The sequence below is a fragment of the Rhinatrema bivittatum genome, chromosome 5, assembly GCF_901001135.1.
Source record: "Rhinatrema bivittatum chromosome 5, aRhiBiv1.1, whole genome shotgun sequence".
NCBI lineage: Eukaryota > Metazoa > Chordata > Amphibia > Gymnophiona > Rhinatrematidae > Rhinatrema > Rhinatrema bivittatum.
In genome coordinates, this window is record NC_042619.1 from 345,584,528 (window position 1) to 345,605,827 (window position 21,300).

General features: G+C 38.4%; 1 protein-coding gene across 3 annotated transcripts in view; it reads left to right on the forward strand.

The window, feature by feature from the left end:
- The window catches only part of PCCA (propionyl-CoA carboxylase subunit alpha), a 714,772-nt gene that overhangs the window by 271,266 nt on the left and 422,206 nt on the right, over positions 1 to 21,300 (forward strand). For all 3 annotated transcript variants that reach the window (XM_029604503.1, XM_029604502.1, XM_029604504.1), the window contains one exon: positions 19,242 to 19,336. In XM_029604503.1, the coding sequence (XP_029460363.1) occupies positions 19,242 to 19,336 (95 nt within the window). The remainder of the gene's footprint in view (positions 1 to 19,241; positions 19,337 to 21,300) is intronic.

Here is a 21,300-nt window from a genome sequence, read left to right on the forward strand (position 1 = left end):
TGTGGGAACAGCACAGGCTGCCTTTCCTGTTGCTATGACAGATCTCATTAATGCAAGACTTCAGGCTCTGGGTTTCTGGGCAGGAATGAACTGGCTGAATTAGTCACTGAAGCTGAGCTGAAAGCTAACTGTATTGGAGTCACAGAAACTAAAAGTAAAACAACCTTGGCTGAGACCAGCCTGGCTGAGGCTAGAACTGAAGCAGGCTTGGCAGTGACTGCAGCACGTATCTCACTCATATTTATTTACTTAAAAACATTTCTGTTCCTCCTATAGCAGCTAAGTGGATCTCAATTTAGAATAAAACAAATAACATAAATTCACAATGGGATAAAACACAAAATTAACAAACATCAATAAAACAAAAGAAAAAAACAAGCATTCATATAACAATAAAAATGAAAATAGAATCACAATTCAGAAAATGCTGCCTGGAACAATAGTGCCTTCAACTGTTTACGAAAAACAGCTCAAAGGAAATCCTTTAAAGTGTTCTGCAAAAATGGACCAATAGCAAAGAAGGCTTGATGGTGTGTTTCACAAAGCTATGTTTTTTTTTAAATTATAGGGACATCAAGAACAAATTTTCCTCAAGACCATAAAGAACGAGTGGGTTAGCACATTTTCAATAAATAATCTGGGCCATCATTTTATGTGCTTCTGCTGGGGGATATGTCCTGGATTTTAAAAGGCCTATGTGCGCCGGGCCTATTTTAGAAAGGCCCAGCCACGCTTATGTCCCAGGGCTTCGAAAAAGGGGAGGGGTGGGGCAGGGCTGTCCGGGGGGGGCGGGGTCAGAGCCTCGCGGCACAGCGGCCATTTGCTGCTGTGCGGTGAATCGTGTGCTGGCAGGCTGCTGGCGCGCGCAACCTGCCCAGAGGCAGGCGCAGAAGGGGGGGCTGGGGGGGATAGGTTGGGGAAGGGGTAGGAAGTTTAGATTAGGGGGTTGGGAAGTTCCCTCCCAGGCCTCTCTGAAATCGGAGCATCCTGGGAGGGAACAGGGGAAGGCCGCGGGCGTCGGCATGCGTAAGTTGCACAATTGTGCACCCCCCTTGTGCACGCCGACCCCCGATTTTATAACATGCGAGCACCTGCGCGTTATAAAATCACGCATCCATGTGCTCGCGCCGGGTAGCGCGCGCAGGTATTAAAATCTACCCCTATATGTATATAGACTAACTTGCTAAAGTTACACCTCCTCTTCAGAAGGTTTAACTTATGTTGATTAACAGACTTCATACCTTGACGAGTACCCAATATTTGCTTAACAATAACAGCCAGGTCAGGGGGATCCTGTGTTAAAATGATTTCAGCTTAGGCAGGCTGCCTGCATGAAGCAGGTACCGGATTACTTGGAGCCAGGGTCTGTATTTTAGGAGCTGGCTTTGAGGCATAGCAATGAAGACAAATTATTTCACATGGTCTGTTCCTATATTTTTTTGAGTTGATTTGATTTGATTTGTATCAAGAAAGTCGGTATATAAAAGCCTTTAATAAATAAATAAATAAATAATATATTGTAATCCAAATACAAAAAGGAAAATGAATAGCAATATTTTTATAACAAACAGTCTTTTAAATGATGAAAGTCCTTTCAAATGTGAACTTGTATCCACATCAGCAAGCCAGATAGTGTACCCTGTATTGCATGGGCTACTTGGATAGCTCATTCATGCATGGAAAACATTAGCAACATATTTGCTCGACACTTTTTTTTTTCCAGTTTTTTTTAATTGCAATTTAAAAATCAAATCGAATCCTTAAAGGATATTAGTCCTGCATGCTTCAATATTCAAGCCCAATAACGACTGGTGTTTCGCTCTGAGCTTCATCAGGAGCTACACATGACAATGTGAATTTCACTTCTCGCGGACTGTTGTTTATAAGAATACAAATATTACTTAATAAAAATACAACAAAGTAAAGATTAGTAATACTCATCTTTTAGTAGACTGACCATGTTCATGTTCATGACCATTGAATCCTGTCAATGAAGTCTCTGAACCACTTCATTGACAGGATTCGATGGGAAAGACACCGGTTATAAAATGCCGACACTTGTTCAGCATATTGATATCAACAACAGTGCACAACTCAAGGTTTCAAAATGTAGACATGCTGTCCTGTCAATCTTCTTGGAGATGGAAATGGTAACGTGATCTACAGAATGATGTGCACATGATGATTCTGTCATTCAAAAATAAAAATAAAATGGCGATCTAGACTGTCATGTCAAAGCCTAATTGTCTTGCCAATCTTCATTTCTCATATTTTGCCAGAAGATGTTTTATAGGTTTCATAGACATTATAACTAACAAAAGAACAAATAATTTTAAATGGAATATCTATTTTCTAAACAAAAACCCCCAAAACACTGAAATCAGTTTCAAGATTTAGACCAAAGAGTGTCATAGTATTCAATCTATAAATCCATTTTTGTTCTAAACATAACAATTTCTGGTCAATATCACCTTCTCACCAACTTGGGAGTAAGTTGTTGTAAAACACAAAACTGGAGGTCATTGAATGTATGTGCAAATTCAAGACAATGGGTAATTTAAAGAACATTCAGTCGTTGAGTAGAAAGATTGGAACGATGTTCAATGATATTTTTAATTTGTGCTTAGTTTTACCAATGTACAGTTATTGCTTTGATCACAACAAATAGAAGCAGCTACCTCTCCAATTAATCACTAAATATCATAAGTCAAGACTCTATAAATCTTTAATCTGCAGCCTCTCGCCACGCAATGGGCCGCAGGCCGTATTCAGCCTTTAGAGCATTTTTCATTTAATCATTTGTCATTTGTTCTGTATTTAAACAGTTATACTTTATTATATCAATAGTTCTTTGTTGAATTTTTCACTTTTATATTAAACGCATCTTTCTCTTAAACACTACCACCAAGCACCAAATTTATAAAAAGGAATACTTAGCCCAACAAATCTGTTATATCACCAAGCTATAAATGATTAAATGAAAAATGCTCTAAAGGCTGAATACGGCCTGCGGCCCATTGCGTGGCGAGAGGCTGCAGATTAAAGATTTATAGAGCCTTGACTTATGATATTGTCATTTGTTGATATTAAGAATTAAAAAAACGTCTTGTGGAGTTGTGGATTATATTCTTCCTCCTCTCTCCTTGCATCTATTTAGCAGTTATTGTACATTTATCACTTTGTAAGGAATTTGAAGATTTGACAATATTTTCAATCCATGGTATTGCCTGAAGAAACCTCTGTTATGCACAATCCATCGTGCTGGATACCACCAAGGCCGGAAGACATGGCCATTAAAACATTCCATCAACTAGTGATCCAAGAGATTTGTCAAATTTCCACCAGTTCTAGCCAACAACGATATTGTAACCTAAATTGTTTTGAATTTACTGCCATTCGAGAGTTATGTGAAAAGACAGATTTGATTATAAAACCTGCTGATAAAGACGGTAAAATTGTATTAATGGATCGATCCGAATATGAAATCGAAGTGTTTCGACAGAGATACATTTTATCAACCTTTAGTTCAAGACCCCACTAACGAGATAAAAGCCAAGATTGAACAACTCAGATGGGTCTTCATTTAGGCTTTCTCACTCCAAAGGAAGCAGCTTTTCTTGTCAAGACTAACCCAAAAATATATATTTTCTATATTTTACCAAAAATACACAAGAGGCTAATTAATCCACCAGGTTGTCTGATAGTTTCCAGCAGAGACTCCTTATTAGAACCTCTTTCAAGATTCATTGATTTTTTTTTTCCTGGCTCTATTTGTATCAGAATTACCCTCTTTCTTTCATGATTCACAGAATACGATTACTTTTTTGGAAGGGCTGACAATGGACACAAAAGATGTATATCTCGTTACTCTTGATGTTGAGGCATTATACATGAGAATACCCCAAAATAAAGCCATTATGATTGCTATGTCCTTTTTTGATTGCTGCCTGCAATCCCAAAGAATTCCATCTGATTTCCTATATAAACTTTTGAAAATCGTGTTGAAAAAAAACAATTTTTTTCAACTGATTTGCGATACCGCAATGGGGGCCTTGATAGCCCCGGATGAAGCAAATCTTTATATGGGAGACTGAATCCCACTGGCTACATAGACATCAATTTCAAGCTGAATTAATAACATGGGAAACATATTGACTATTTTTGTGCTGTGGAGAGGCACCAAATCTCGGTTTGAAGATTTTTTTACGATGGCTGAATTCTTTGAATCAACATTTTAAGTTCACTGCCGACATACAGGATAATCAGATCTCCTTTTTGGACATCATGATCTACAAAACTGGAGAGGGTTTTGTTACATTGATTTGTGACCGGTGAGTTCCAACACATCCGAGGACTTTGAAAGAAAGTTTACCAACTAGCCAGTTTTTACATTTATGACAGCTCTGTACATCTACATCAGAATATCAGAATCAGGCTTATCAACAGATTTGTAGCCCAAGGATATCTGGTAGAATGCTTTACTGGCGTGCTAAATTTACTCATCAGGTTTGGCTTTTTCTCCCTCAACTAAACAAGAAGACCCACACTGTATCACTTGCTTCCTTTTTCACCACTGGTCCGAAAAGTGAGAGCAAATATTTTGCGTAATTGGCACATTTTACAGCTTCATAATATCTTTAAGGATCTACCATGTATTACTTACATATGAGGAGTGAGTCTTTGTGATCTGTTAGTACACTCTGCTTTTTCCTGCTTCCATCTACACAAGCTGCCACAGTTTTACACTTGTGAAGTATCCATGAATATCACTAATGTACATGTGACTTCTGCAAACATTACGGTGTCGTCCATCAATAGACTTCCTGTTTATCTTCAGGAGTTATTTATGCTATAAGGTGCCCATGTGATAATCTGTACATTGGTAAAACTAAGCGCAAATTACAAACATGCATCATTGAACATCGTTCCAGTCTTTCTACTCAGCGTTTGAATGCTCTTTTAGTTACCCATTGTCTTAAATTTGCATATACATTCATTGACCTTCGTTTTTATGTTTTACAATAACTTGCTTCCAGTTGGCAGGGAGGTAATTTTGACCAGAAATTATATTTAGAACAAAAACGGATTTATAGATTGAATACCATAACACCCTTTGGTCTAAATCTTGAAATTGATTTTAGTGTGTTTTGAGAGAATAGACATTCCATTTATAATTATTTGTTCTTTTTTTAGTTATAATGTCTATTGAGCCTATAAAAGAGATCTTCTGTCAAAATACGGGAAATAAAGAATGGCAGGACAATTAAGCGTTTGACATGACAGTCTAGATCGCCTTTTTATTTTTCAATGAAGACTGAACCATCATATGCACGTCATTCTCTGGATCACATTACCATTTACGTGTGCAAGAAGATTGACAGATCAGCATGTTTCTATATTTTGAAACCTTGAGTGGCTACGCCGTTGTTGTCAATATGCTGAACGAAGTGTTGGTGTTTTTATAACCTGTGGCTTTCCCCGTGGTTCCTTTCTGTGAAGTGGTTCAGAGACACACTATCTGCGAAAATGTTACTAATCTACTAAAAGATGAGTATTACTATTCTTTGTTGTATTTTTACTGATTAAGTAATGTTTGTATTCTTACAGACAATAGTCCACTAGAAGTGAAATTCACATTGTCATATTTAAGCTCCTGATGAAGCTCATCGCAAAACACCGGCCGTTGTTGGGCTTGAATATTGAAGAGTGCAGGACTAATATACTTTGGATTGGATTGGATTTTTAAATTGTAATTTAAAAAAAACTAAAAAAAAAAAAAAAAAAATGTGATGAGCAAATATGTTGCTACTGTTTTCCACGAATGAATGAGCTGTCTGAGTGGTCCATATAATGCAGGGCACACTGACTTGCTGATGTGGATATAAGTTCACATTTGAAAGAACTTTCATCATTTAGAAGACTGTTATAAAAAAAAAAAAATACTATTTGTTTTCCTTATTATATTTGGATTATTGTTTTGGGATTCGAGGCACTATTTACATTTACTAATTTAGAGACTCCTCCTATTTTGGCCCATTTTGCACTCCCAGAAATGAGATATAGGAGCCAAATTTGGGGAATAGCACATGAGACACATCAGATGGTCTATCTTTATATTGGCACCAGTTGCACTCCCAAACAGAAGCTGGACTTATAGTACCAACACTAGTGGTTGCATAAGGGCTGTGTGTCCGCTATCAGGTTTTCTAATATCAAGAAAACAGGTCTTTTTTACAAACAGGATCTTCAAGTGGCACAGATCTGGGAAGATGTTAGCCTGGGTCAGAAAACTTTAGGCCAGGCTTGATGGCCTCTTCCGAGGGGTATGTATGACTTCACCTTGGCTAGGAGTCCAGATCTGCCTGACTTGCCATTTCCCCTTTGATTTGTGCTCTCTGGTTGTGGTAGATGGCAGATGCAGGAAGACAGGGACAAAGTCACCAACTAAGGCAGCAGGGCCGCAGCAAAACAGGGACAGGGCTGTGCACCATCAGAACAAGGACAGATAGACACAGGAGTCAGACAAACAGAAAGCCAAGCCTATTTTAAACTCAGCTATGCTAACTACCTTAACTACATCCTCTGGCAATGTATTCTATAGCTTAATTATGCGTTCAGTAAAAAAAGAATTTATTCAGATTTGTTTTGAATGTTCTACATACTAACTTCAAGGAGTATCCCCTAGTCTTTATATTCCTCTCACGATTTTATATACCCTCTCAGCTGTCTCTTCTCCAAGATTAACAGCCCTATTCTCTTTAGCCTTTCCTCATGTGAGCCATTTCATCCCCTTTATCATTTTGGTTGCCTTTCTCTTTTTTTTTTTTTTTGGAGATGTAGTGACCAGAACTGCACACAATACTCCAGGTGTGGCCTCACTATGGAGTAATAAAGAAGCATTATGACAATCTGTTTTATTCTCCATTTCTTTCCTAATAATTCCTAATGTTCTATTTGCTTTTCTGACTGCCACCTCACACTGAGCTGAGTATTTCAAGTGTTGTCCTCTTTGATGCCGAGATCTTTCTCCTGGGTGGTAACGCCTAATAGGGAACCTACATCATGTAACTTCTGCATGGGTTACTTTTTCCCTTGTGCACATTTTGCATTTCACCACATTAAATTTCATCCGCCATTTGGAAGCCCGGTCTTCCAGTCTCTCACAGTCCTCTCGCAATTTTTCACAGTCCATTTGTGATATAACAACTCAGAATAATTTTGTCTCATCTGAAAATTTGATTACCTCACTAGTTTTTCCCCCCATCCAGATCATTTATAAATATTTTAAAAAGCAACAGTCCCAGTACAGATCCCCAGTCATTCCACTGTTTACCCTTTTCCTCTGATATTTAGTCTGTGTTTGCACTATCTTTCAACTAGTTTGCAATCCACAATAGGACATTGCCTCTTCTCCTATGACTTTTTAATTTCCTGAGGAGGCTCTCATGGGGCACTTCGTCAAACGCCTTCCGAAAATCCAAATACACTATATCCACTGGCTCACCATTATTCACATTTATTAACCCCTTAAAAAAAAAAACAGAGCAGATCGATGAGGCAAGATTTGCCTTGTTTCCCATTAAACCACGTCTTTCTTAAATGTTCTGTGATTTTTGTTTTTAGAATAGCTTCCACAATTCTTCCCAGCATTGAAGTCAGGCTCAGTGGTCTGTAGTTTCCCAGATCACCCCTGGAGTCCTTTTTTAAAGATTGGAGTTATATTGGCCACCCTCCAGCCTTTGGTTGCAATGGCCGATTTTGATGATAGGTTGCAAATTACTAATAATGGATCTCTGCAATTTCATTTTTGAGTTCTTTTAGAACTCTGCAGTATAAACTATCTGTTCTGGGTGATTTAGTGCTGTTTAGTTTGTCAATCTGCTTTTACATCTTCCAGCTTCTCCGTGATTTGTTTAAGTTCTTCTGAATCATCGCCATTGAATATAGTTTTCGGCACGGGTTTCTACCTAACATCCTCTTCACTAAACACTGAAAGAAAGCATTTCATTTTTTCACGATGGCCTTATTTTCCTTAAGTACCCCTTCAGCCCCTCATAGATTTCCTGCTTTGAATATATTCAAAAAAGATACTTTTATGAGTTTTTCCCTCTACTGACAGCTTCTTTTCAAATTCACTTTTAACCTGACATTTCAGTTTTTTATATCTAACTTGCCAATGCTTATGCTTTCTCCTTTTTTCCAATTTTTGAAAGAAATTCTTTTGGCTGAAATGGGCTTTTTCAACTCCCCCTTTTAATCATGCCGGCAGTCATTTGGCCTGCCTTCTTCTTTTTTTGTGTATGGAATACATCTCGGTTAGGCTTCCAAAATGGTATTTTTAGATAATGACCTTGCCTGATATAAACTTTGTAGCTGCATCATTGTTAGAAAAAAATACTCATTTTATCAAAGCCTCCATTTTGAAAGTTTAATTTGAGAGCTGTAGATTTACTTAATGTCCTTCCTCCAGTCATTAAGTCAAATTTGATCGTACTATAAACATTGTTTCCAACCAGTCCCAGTACTGTTACCTCTCATACCAAATCTTGCGAGTTCCTTTAACAGTTAAGTTTAAAATGGCTCCCCCTCTAGACAGTTCCCAGACACTGCGCCATGAAGCAGTCACTTATTTCATCTAGAAACTTTACCTTCCTAGCATGTCCCAATGATAAATTTATCCAGTTAATATTGCAGTAATTGAATTTTATTATTACTGTGTTGCCAGATTTGTCAGCATTTCATTGCCCTTCTGTTCATTTTATTTTATTTTTCCTCATCTTATTATAGTCTCCCCTTTTAAACTAATATGTTATTGTGGTAATTTTATGTATTTTTGCTTCCGTGACTATCTCAGATTTTATTACATTATGATTACTGTTGCCAAACAGCTCCGCCACTGCTAACTCTTGCACCAGATCCTGCATTTCAGTGAGAACTAAATTTAAAGTATCTCCCCCTCTTGTTGGTTCTAAGACCAGTTGCTGCATGAAGCATGCAAATCAGCTCATAACTAGCTACTATAGAGCAAATAAAATAATGTAACTTGCCTGGAAATTCGCAAGTCACATTATTTTCACAAAGGTTAACTACAACCCTGGCATTGTAACTAATTTTCCCAGGATGCACATCCCTCTGCCCAAGTACCCTCCTCTGGCACCACAATCATGTGATGGGGCAAAGATATTACAATGGTCAGCCAGCACCATTTTTGCATATGGTAGCTCTGAGCCTTGAGCCCTAGAACGGCAGTCCAGGCCTTGCGGGACCATAATGAATACAGTGATAATGGTCAGGGGGTGGGCTAGGGTGGAGCTCGGGTTGGGGTTTCTGACAAAAAGTATAGGAGGTGGGGACTGTGCCCAGAAGCCCCCCCACTTTCTAAAAAAGAGACAGATGAACTGAACCAAATCACGGTGAACCTAGACAATGTGGTAGGCCTGATTGACAAACTGAAGAGTAGTAAATCACCTGGACCAGATGGTATACACCCCAGGGTTCTGAAGGAACTAAAAAATGAAATTTCAGACCTATTAGTAAAAATGTGTAACCTATCATTAAAATCATCCATTGTACCTGAAGACTGGAAGGTGGCCAATGTAACACCCAATATTTAAAAAGGGCTCCAGGGGCGATCCGGGAAACTACAGACCGGTTAGCCTGACTTCAGTGCCAGGAAAAATAGTGGAAAGTGTTCTAAACATCAAAGTCACAGAACATATAGAAAGACATGGTTTAATGGAACAAAGTCAGCATGGCTTTACCCAGGGCAAGTCTTGCCTCACAAATCTGCTTCACTTTTTTGAAGGAGTTAATAAACATGTGGATAAAGGTGAACCGGTAGATGTAGTGCACTTGGATTTTCAGAAGGCATTTGACTAAGTTCCCCATGAGAGGCTTCTAAGAAAAGTAAAAAGTAATGGGATAGGTGGCGATGTCCTTTCGTGGATTAGAAACTGGTTAAAAGACAGGAAACAGAGAGTAGGACTAAATGGACAGTTTTCTCAGTGGAAGGGAGTGGACAGTGGAGTGCCTCAGGGATCTATACTGGGACCCTTACTTTTCAATATATTTATAAATGATCTGGAAAAGAATACGAGTGAGGTAATAAAATTTGCAGAAGATACCAAATTATTCAGAATGGTTAAATCACAAGCAGATTGTGATAAATTGCAGGAGGACCTTGTGAGACTGGAAAATTGGGCATCCAAATGGCAGATGAAATTTAATGTGGACAAATGCAAGGTGTTGCATATAGGGAAAAATAACCCATGCTATAATTACACAATGTTGGATTCCATATTAGGTGCTACAACCCAAGAAAGAGATCTAGGCGTCATAGTGGATAACACATTGAAATTGTCGGCTCAGTGTGCTGCGGCAGTCAAAAAAGCAAACAGAATGTTGGGAATTATTAGGAAGAGAATGGTTAATAAAACGGAAAATGTCATAATGCCTCTGTATCGCTCCATGGTGAGACCGCACCTTGAATACTGTGTGCAATTCTGGTCGCCACATCTCAAGAAAGATATAATTGCGATGGAGAAGGTACAGAGAAGGGCTACCAAAATGATAAGGGGGAATGGAACAGCTCCCCTATGAGGAAAGACTAAAGAGGTTAGGACTTTTTGACTTGGAGAAGAGACAGCTGAGGGGGGATATGATAGAGGTGTTTAAGATCATGAGAGGTCTAGAACGGGTAGATGTGAATCGGTTATTTATTATTTTGGATAATAGAAGGACTAGGGGGCATTCCATGAAGTTAGCACATAGCACATTTAAAACTAATCGGAAAAAATTATTTTTAACTCAACGCACAATTAAACTCTGGAATTTGTTGCCAGAGGATGTGGTTAGTGCAGTTAGTATAGCCTTGTTTAAAAAAGGATTGGATAAGTTCTTGGAGGAGAAGTTTATTACCTGCTATTAAGTTCACTTAGAGAATAGCCACTGCCATTGGCAATGGTAACATGGAATAGACTTAGTTTTTGGGTACTTGCCAGGTTCTTATGGCCTGGTTTGGCCTCTGTTGGAAACAGGATGCTGGGCTTGATGGACCCTTGGTCTGACCCAGTATGACTATTTATGTTCTTACTGGGATAGTAGTTGGGAGGAGGTAGAAAATCATTGGTCCTCTTTGGCCCTTTAAGAAAATGGTGTCCCCTGGCTGTGGGGGGTGCCATGACATGCTGCAAGGCAGGGGATACATTTCCGTGGTATATTTCTCCAACTTTGTACCTGTGGTTATGGAGAGTGACATGACTTGCCTAGGATCACAGGAAGTGTTGGCTATCCTGATTCTCAGTCTGCTACTCTGACCACTAGGTTACGTTTCCATGTTGCTTGAAAAATGTTTAGACATTGCATTTTTTTTTAGGCTTATAGTCAAGTCGGTACCCCTAGGCTCCTGCAATTGTGCAGACATGGGAGAAACTGCATAATTGGCTTGTTGCCGCACAATTGGCAAGCTGTCATAGAATCACCATTCCTGAATCCATTTCTACCTCTTTTGAAGAAAGCTACAGGGTGTCTGCCTTTAATCTGTAGTCCCCCTCCCCTCCTGGGATCTCTCTCTTTCGTGTTTCCGTCCAATCTCCCCTCCCCTTCCTGGAGGGGAGAGGTGAAGTTGGGATGGACAGAGAGAAAGCAGTCAGACTGATCCCCTCAAAGATCTCTTAAATCTTATTCAAACCAAAGAAGATTTGATATAATTCCTGGATGGTGTGATGCCCCTTTTTTTTGTCATTATATAAAAGTTCTTGCACTTTTGAAAATATTATCAACTATATAAACCAGCTATAAAGGCTTGGATTTTGGAAGTCTTTTTTGGAAGTCTGCAATTGCTGGTGTCCCACAGCTGGCAGAAAGGCCATTAATGTCAATTCATGGAAGCCTTTAATGTCTGTACTTCTCACAATTTTCAGACTTGTATTAATTTAACTATTTTTTATGTCTGTCACAATGTGCCCCATATATATGCCTGCACATTTTTCTGTGCAATTACCAGCATGACAAGTTCCCGATGCTGAGAGTATTTTCAGCATACTTAAAGAATGGCTGCATTGTACTTCAGTTCAAAACAAATATGACGTGCCACCATTAATAGTTTGATAGTTGATTTTTGTACTTGGTAAACTTCTTATTTGTATGTAGTATCAATATTTAAAAACAAAGAACATGAATGGTTTTCAATAAAAGTTGACTTTTTATCTATAGTTATATGTGATTTTTATGTGAATTTGCCATAGAATTTTGAAAAAAAAAAAGCCACAGAATTTGCTATCTCTTGCCACAGAATTTTGAAAAATTTGCTGCAAGAAACTAGGGACTCTATAGTGTGAGTAACCTTTTTATCTTCATGCCCTTCAGGCTGACTTTAGACCAGAGGCAGGCACTTTCGATCCTGGATTGCCACAGACACAGTGAATATGCATGAGCTGTATTTGCATGCCTCCAGCATATGTAAATATGAATATTCATTGTGGATGTCCTGAAAACTAGACCTGTTTGTGGCACATCAGAACTGGAGTTGCCTACCCTTGTAATAGTCTAAGCACATTATTTATTTATTTGGAACTTTTATATACCAACCTTCATGTACCAAAGTGACATATCAGATCGGTTTACGTTGAAACGAAAATCGCATAAAAGCATGTATTACATCAAACAAGGGAAACAAATAACTGGGATTAACAGTGGGGGTAAAATACCAAGCTCTTAAGCGAGCAAGCAACTAAAAGGTACATGTAGCCAGTCCCCCGTTTGGGCAGTGAGATGCAACCAGGGGTGCTATGAGTCCAGGTCCAAGACTGGATAGAGGAGGAAGCTATCTTCCGGGGACCCTGGCACGGTCAGTCACAACTATAGTAAAAGGCTCACACTCTAGTCATTGATCATCACCAAATGTAAGAGTGTTCAGTATAAGAGCAAGGAAGCCAAAAGTATCAGACTGGGTAAAAAGAAATACACCAGTGCCCATCCATTCAAACCGTGCACTTGGGTCTACCAAGCAAGAGTTCAAAATAATCTCTTGAATGCAATTTAAATAAAAGTATCCAGGCCCAAATCACAAAAATCAAAAATAGCATAAAAAAAAAGATTACGGTGGAAACCATGGCTTCCTTTTCCACTTTAGGTTTTCTCAGCACTCTCCCTTCTCTTGCACCTACATCCACAACTCTCCCCTTGTAGGATAGGATAACTGGAATGTAGCTTCAGCATAAGCTGGCCAAAATGGGAATAATATCCCCAAGCTCAAAAACCTTTGGAAAATCCCAAACTGTAATCCAAACTTGTAAAACTTTTGTCTTTTTCTCAAAAGTCTCAATACTTCTCTTCACCCAATGCTGTTCACTGATCACTTGGGCAAAAGGATCCTTTGATATAACCCTTTGGGTTACCAGAGCGATGCTCTATCCTCAGGACTGATCAGTCGTCTCCTTCTGAAACCTCCTTAAAAGTACTAGTACTCCTAGAAGTCATTGGACCCCCTGGGATGAGCTCCCCCTGGAGAGCTCTTTCTGCAGTATCCTTCCACTTTCTCCTCATTCGCCTTCCCAGTGTGTGCTCATGGGGATCCCACATAAGTCTCCCCCCAAAAGGTGAGTAATCCTGAATATCATAAAAACTCTCCCACCTGCCATTGCTGGAAATAGGGAGTAAAAACCCCATCACGCATGCATAGTGAGATCCTATGTTTTATTTCAGCGGTTGATGTCACGATGACAACTGGCATGAAGAATTCTAAATCATAAAATGAGGCCCATGATGTATTGCACTATTCTGAGTAGGAGAACTGATGTAAAAGGCAGCATAAAATGGGTTTACTGAAATTTTATTTTTTTTAGAGAATCACATTGCCCCAAGCACTGTACATTAATACAGGATTCAGCATAATACAACTAGGATTTACAGTAGAATTCATCAAGGATAATAGTCTTTTTTTTTTGCATTGTAGTAGGCATTTCCAGTTTAATTCTCTTTTAGTAAACAAAATTAACTTACTCTGCTTATGTGAAAATAGAAATGGGCTACAGCCATTTTGGTTCATATTTCTGACTTGTAGTCTTCATCCATTGTACCTGAAGACTGGAGGATAGCTAATGTAACCCCAATATTTAAAAAGGGCTCCAGGGGCGATCCGGGAAACTACAGACCGGTTAGCCTGACTTCAGTGCCAGGAAAAATAGTGGAAAGTGTTCTAAACTTCAAAATCACAGAACATATAGAAAGACATGGTTTAATGACAGGTTACAAATTTCTACTAATAGGTCTGAAATTTCATTTTTTAGTTCCCTCAGAGCCCTGGTGTGTATACTATTCGGTCTAGGTGATTTACTACTCTTCAGTTTGTCAATCAGGCCTACTAGATCGTCTAGGTTCATATTTCTGACTTGTAGCTTTGAATACAGGGGTGGTGTCTCAGGAAAGAAGGCATGTCATTTTGTTGTATTAAATGCATCATTGGATGAGGCAGTCTTGAAATACTTTATCTGAATCAAATTATTAATTGTATTAGCTTTCTGCTGGTAAAGACTGATGTTCTGACTCACTGCAAGTGGTAATTGTTGTGTGTTTGGAACAGCATACACTGTTCTTTGAAAAGCATTATGCCCAGGTGGATCTTTGTATATACACCAAGCGCATACTCATAAGAGAGGAGGCGGCAGAGCGGTGCTTATTTATAAAAAAAAATAAAAATAAAAATAATCATTAGGAATTCCGAACAGTGGAAGCATTTATGATTAAGATTTATAATAGTTCATGTTATTGTCCTCCTGTCTTACTTATGCAGGATTTTGAAGCTATATTACTTACAATGTCAATTAATTATAAAAATTGTATAGATTTTATTGCACAGATGGATGATGTTTCCTGTGGTTGTTCTAGAGCGTTGGAGGCAATTCTGATAGCTGTGGATTATATTCATTTGATCCCTACTGCAACACACAAGGCAGGACATAACTTCACCTGTTATTGTGTTCAACGCAAGAGTTTCAGATGATAAACGATCTAAGAGTTAGTGAACAGTTGTGGTCAGACCATTTTTTAATCACTTTTGAGCTGCTTTGTTACAGGAAGTTTGATAGGAAAGGCACTTTAATAAAGAATCTAGTACATTCTCTAATTGATAAATTTGAGTTTTCTGTAAAGTGAGCTGAGAAGGCTCAGTGTCACGATTGGAATGCTGCTCCTGATTTGTATATTGGTGTGGCTGCAGCCTATGAAAAAAACATAAGGCCAAAGAATATATCTCCTCCTTGGTTTATATTGTTTAAGAAAAGAAGGACCTTGCATAAAGCTGAAAAAAGATGGAGGAGGTATAAGAATGAAGCCCATTACCTGCTATTAATTAAGTTGACTTAGATAATAACCACCGCTATTGCTAGCAACGGTAACATGGAATAGACTTAGTTTTTGGGTACTTGCCAGGTTCTTATGGCCTGGATTGGTCACTGTTGGAAACAGGATGCTGGGCTTGATGGACCCTTGGTCTGACCCAGTATGGCATGTTCTTATGTTCTTATGTTCTAATATAATGTTCTATTACGGGGTTACCAACTCTGCATGTCAACTTGCTTAAAAGGACTTTTTATTCTAATACTTTGAAAAAAAATAATTGAATTGCCCATTAAAACTGTTTTCAACCATTAAGAAATTGACAGTAATAAGTTTAGGATCTGTTACAATAAAAGCTTTCAAACCAATACTTTCAAACCAAAGTTAGAGATGTCCAAAGTCAAGTTTCTGGTTTGATGTCAGCTGTTATTGTTGACTCCCATACAAATTGCAAGGGGATTTAGTGCGAGTTTAGACCATTTTGAGAAAGATCGCTTTTATAATTTCTGATTTGAAGTCTGCCTTCTCCATGCTTGATCCTTGTCCATTCATAATTGTAAAATCCTTACGGGAGTCTACTTATTTATTTATTTATTTATTTATTGGTTTTTATATACCGCCGCTCATCAGAGATATCACGTCGGTGTACATAGAACAAAATCCGCAATTGCGTTTTACATAAAACAGTAAGAAAATCAACTGAGAAAACTTTACATTAAAAACTGTTAAATGTAACAACAACAAAACAATTTATAAAATATAAGTAGATATATAATGATAATATTATATAAAGTAGTTATAACATTACAATTTATAACAGAGTCAAGGGAGAATAAGGGGGGGCAAGGGAAGGAGAGGATAAAAATTTGGGTAGGGGAGGAAAAGAGAAAGGTGTGAGGGGAAGGGATTATATACGTGGGGCTGCAAATGAGCAAATTCTTCAGTTTTATAAACGGAAAGGAAGGAGCTAGGGTGAAAAAGGTAGGAAAGAGCCTAGTGTTGGCTGTTGTAAAGAGGAGGTGTGAGAGGTTAGAGGAAAAGGGGGGTGTCGTCTTCCGAGGTTAAACTTAATGGAAAAGAGAGAGAGGAGGTAGAGGTAAAGAGGAGAGGGAGAAGGGAGTAAAGCAAGAACATGTGCAGATCATGTGTAGGCTTTTGTGAATAGCCATGTCTTGAGCTTTTGTTTAAAGGTTTTTGGAGACAGTTCCAAGCGTAAGTCAGTAGGCATAGAATTCCATAGCATAGGGCCAGCTAGGGATATGGCACGAGCTTTGGTGGATACATGTTTGAAGAGTTTTGGTGAGGGGGTTTGCAGGGTGGCTATGTAGGGTTTTCTAGTAGGCCTGCTGGAGTTCCTGAATTGAAAGGAATTGGAGGGCCAGTTCTTGAGTTGAAAGGAATTGGAGGGCCAGTTCATTTCTGGGTTATGGAGGGATTTGTGGATAAGTGATAATATCTTGTACTGTATACGATAATGGATAGGGAGCCAGTGTAGGTCTTTAAGTATAGGAGTGATGTGTTCTTTGATGGGCGTATTCGTGAGGATACGAGCTGCAGTATTTTGTAAGATTTGTAGTGGGTGTATGGCATTTTTAGGCAGGCCCACTAGCAAAGCATTACAAAAATCAATTTTAGAAAAAACCATGGCTTGTAACACAGTACGAAAATCGGAGAAGTGTAGTAGTGGTTTAAGTTTTTTGAGTGTATGGATCTTGAAAAAACACTCCTTGAGGGTAGCATTAATAAATTTTTTGAGAGACATTTGATCATCCAATACAACTCCAAGGTCACGGACTTGTTGGATGAAGTGTGTGTGTGATGGTATAGTGAGTGATGTAGGTATAGCCTGTGGGGGTGTAGGGGGTGAGATAACCATGAGTTCAGTTTTTGTAGCGTTAAGGGCAAGCTGAATAGAATTTAAGAGGTTGTTTATTGAGGTAAGAGTAGTGTGCCAGATATCCAGGGTTTTTGGAATAGATTCTGTGATGGGAATAAGAATTTGTACGTCATCAGCATACAAATAGTGTGGTAGCTTGAGGTTAGAAAGGAGTTGGCAGAGGGGTAGGAGGTAGACATTGAAAAGTGTAGATGAAAGTGAGGAGCCTTGAACCTATCAGATCCATTGTGAATCAGTCGTTGGTTGAAGGGTATATGCCTGAGCCATTGAAAAATAGCAATTGTCAGGTCAATAATAAAGGATGAGGGTAAATCAAAATCAGTTTGGCTTCGCAGAGGGCATAACACTGAATTGTTAGCTTCCTTGACCAAGGTAGGCAGGCATACTGGCACAACTTGATGTGAATCATTCTCTTATTATCCAAACTAGAGGCATATGGGCTTTCTGGCAGCGTGTTGCAATGGTTCAGCTCCTATTTACATGGGAGAAATCAGAGTACAAATTGGGGAGCTTAGCTTGAGTTTGGTATGATGCTGATTCGGCAGTACCAAAGGCTCTGCCCTGTCCTCCACTCTCTTTAATCTGTATCGTGCAGCATTGGGGAAATTGCTTAAAGAGCGAGGTGTTATATATTTTATTTCTGCAGATGATGTGCAGTTCTGTATACCATGCAATAGGGATAGAAGGTTCCCTGTATCTTGAGAGTAAAGTATTGGTTACCAAAAAATGGATTAGTGTTAAATTTAGAAAAAAACCCAAAATGTCTGCATTAAAAAATATTGTAATGCCCATATTAACTGAGGTAAGGAATCTGGGTGTCATTTTGGATTCTGAGCTTACCCTCCATTCACAGATCTGACAGGTGGCTCCATCTTCCTTTTTTTAAGTTGAAGTTAATTACACCATTAAGAAAGGTATTACCAAAGAAAATGTTTAGGACTGCTTTACAAACTGGTTTTGGGCCAGCTGGACTATTGCAGCTCTCTGTATGTGGGTTTGCCTAACAAGTTGTTGCACGTGTCTTGATGGGATTGCGTCGGGATGGCCACATTCAGCCCACATTAAGAGAGCTGCACTGGTTGCCAGTGATCTAAATTTAAGTTGATCACTTTGGCACAGAAGCTCATGATATCAGATTGTAAATGTATTTTTCAGGAAAAGCTGGAATGGTATAAACCTAATCGTACTCTGCGGTCAACAAATAAAGCATTGTTAAAAGTACCGGCTACTAACGTAGTCCGTTTGCAAAGAACAAGGGTGTGGGCCTTTTCATATGTGACCACGGTTTTGTGGAATTCTCTTCCAGATCAACTTAGGTCTTTAACGGATGTTAAGGACTTTCGAAGACAGCTCAAATCAATTTTGTTTAGTGAAGCTTTTGAGTGATGGCTATGTTCTTATGTTATTTTGATGGTGCATTTGAAGTTCTTTTTATTTTATTTTATAAATTGTTATAGAACTGTTATAATCTCTTCTTTATTTATAATAAATAAATATCTGTTATTTATTTATAATAAATAAAATAAAATAATCTGCACTGATCACTGAGTGGAAGAAGGAGAATAAAAGCCTTTGTATAAATAAAATAGTATTGTGAATGGACACGCTAAAACATCATTGTACGGTGGATGAATGATCATTGAATATGACTAGGTGTTTTCTCTTTGACAAACTAGTTATGTAACTATTTGGAGCTGTATGGTATGTTTGTGTTAGTGAGTGTAAGAGAAAGAGGAGCAAATGCTAATTATTTGTTTTCCAAACCTCTTCTGTTTGGAAACTGATTTTATCTTAGAAACTAATGAACCTGAAAACAACTCTATTATATGGTCCAGAGCAATTCCATTTACTATTTTCTCTGTTTTCTGATGAGCTTTTTAATGGCGATAACATGAATGGAACCTTTATACGGTAAACTAGCTTTTAATGTGACAAATCCTAAACTTATAACTTGATGGCAAAATATATGGCAAGCAGCTGTCTGTTGAAATGGCTTTGTGTTTGTTAGGTTTTGGCAGATAAACAGGGCAATGCTTTGTGGCTGAATGAAAGAGAATGTTCCATCCAAAGAAGAAATCAAAAGGTGGTGGAAGAGGCACCAAGGTGAGTCTGTTTTATAGTTTTACTTGAGAACTGGTGACCCATTGGTGAACTTTTCCACAGCTTCCTTTACTTACCATATTTTTTTTTTTATTTAAAAATAGACATTGAATTATTCTTGAAAAAAAAATCATATTTAGATTTTAAGTTCTGCTGTACCTTTCGGAGTGACATAGAGAAACTGTTCACACATTTAATGAGCTTCCCGATACTTCTAGCTTAACCTCAGGTTGACGGAAACAAAGGATAAGAGTAATGAAATAGTTTTAAATGGGTATTGAATGAAGCAGAAGTGTTCATTCATGTGAAAAAAATACAGGGTGTTTTGGGGAGGGGGGAAATGGAGGTTAATATAAAATGAGGTGTGATTGCAAGTGGCATCACCTTATGTGGATCTGTAGGAAACAGGTGAACGAGGTTATCACCCTTTTTCTGTCTTCCTTTTTTTCTCCATCACGAAGAAGGTTTAATGACTGTGAACGACCGAGAGGTTGCCGCTGATCTTAGCATTTTCCGATCTTGTTTGCATTTAGCAGAACTATTTTTCTTCTTTAACGTTTAACCACTTTTATTCTGACAAAAGAAACTGGCTGAAAAAAAAAATAGGCGCAGGAAGTATAGCTTCAGGTTATGCAGAACATATGTAATTGTGGTTAATTGATTTGGAGAAAGAAATGTTCTAAGGAGAGGGAAGGGTGAGAGGAAAATGCATACCGACGGCAGAGAACCAGAAGGGGAGCATGAAAACGTCAGGTAATCAACCTGGCTGATTGCAGTCCTAATCCAGTCATTTTAGCGTCTAAAACTCAGCTGCATGGCAGAGATCCAAGTTGAGCAGAGTGGCACCTCTGTCCTATTCTATAGATACAGGAGGAAACCAGAGGGAAAGGAAGGGGCTGGAGACATAGGAAGACCTCATTGTAGTGCAGGGGATTAACTGTCCTTTTATCTATAGCAGAAACAATGCTAGTTCTCCAACATAAAAATCTGCTCCATCTGCACTTTCAAGATTTTGAAATCAGCAGACGTTCTCTGGTTGAGATAGTTTGGTATTTTTATCTTGTAGCCATGCATTATTGAACTGCAGAATCAAAATAATCAACATTGTTTTTTCTGTTTTTAGTAGCATTAGCTACGAACTCTCCTGAAATTATTCAAATCTACTTAACCTAAAATGTTCTTAATCTTAATCTATTACTTTTTATTCTGTAATCTTCTATTTTAATAATTTCCTTGGAATTATCTTCCTTTTGTCGAAGTAATTTCTAACTATTTTATATCCTTTTTACCTTTTATTCACACTTTTATATTAATGCACTTTGAAATTTATTATCTTTTCACAATGCAATTCAATGCTATATATGTGAACCTTTGTGATCTAACTTTGAAACGACGGCGCATGCACAAATAAATAAATAAATAAATAAGAATATTTAGGGCTCCCAGCTTTCCGTAATTCTGTGGCAACTGGCACCGAATCGGACCTATGCCATGAAATTATAGAAAAACACCATCTACTACTGACTGCTCAAGTTTCTCACTGCCAGGTTTCTGGTCTGACCATCGCTTCCTCTGCCATTCCTGTTGCTGCTGGGCTTTGCCTGGCCAGTATTGCCCCCGTCTGCTTCCTGTGCCATCAGTCCTGCCAAAGCCAGCGCTGCCCTGGAAGGAAGGGGCTGAAAGGGGAGAGCTTGAGAAGAATGGGGGGGAACTATCGAGGGGAAGGCTGTAGGGAGTACGAGAGGAACGTTAGAAAGGGAAAGGAACAGCTGTAATGAGAGAGAGGGAGAAAACGATGAAGGAAATAGGAATGAAAAGATAAAAAAAAAAAGATGATAGAAAATATTGAAATGGAGAAAAAGAACAGACATTTTGTCCAGGCACACATGACAAAGGGTGGAAAACTTATTTAGTATATTTTTGAAAGGTAAATGTTTAACAAAAACATTTTAATTAGAATATTAATT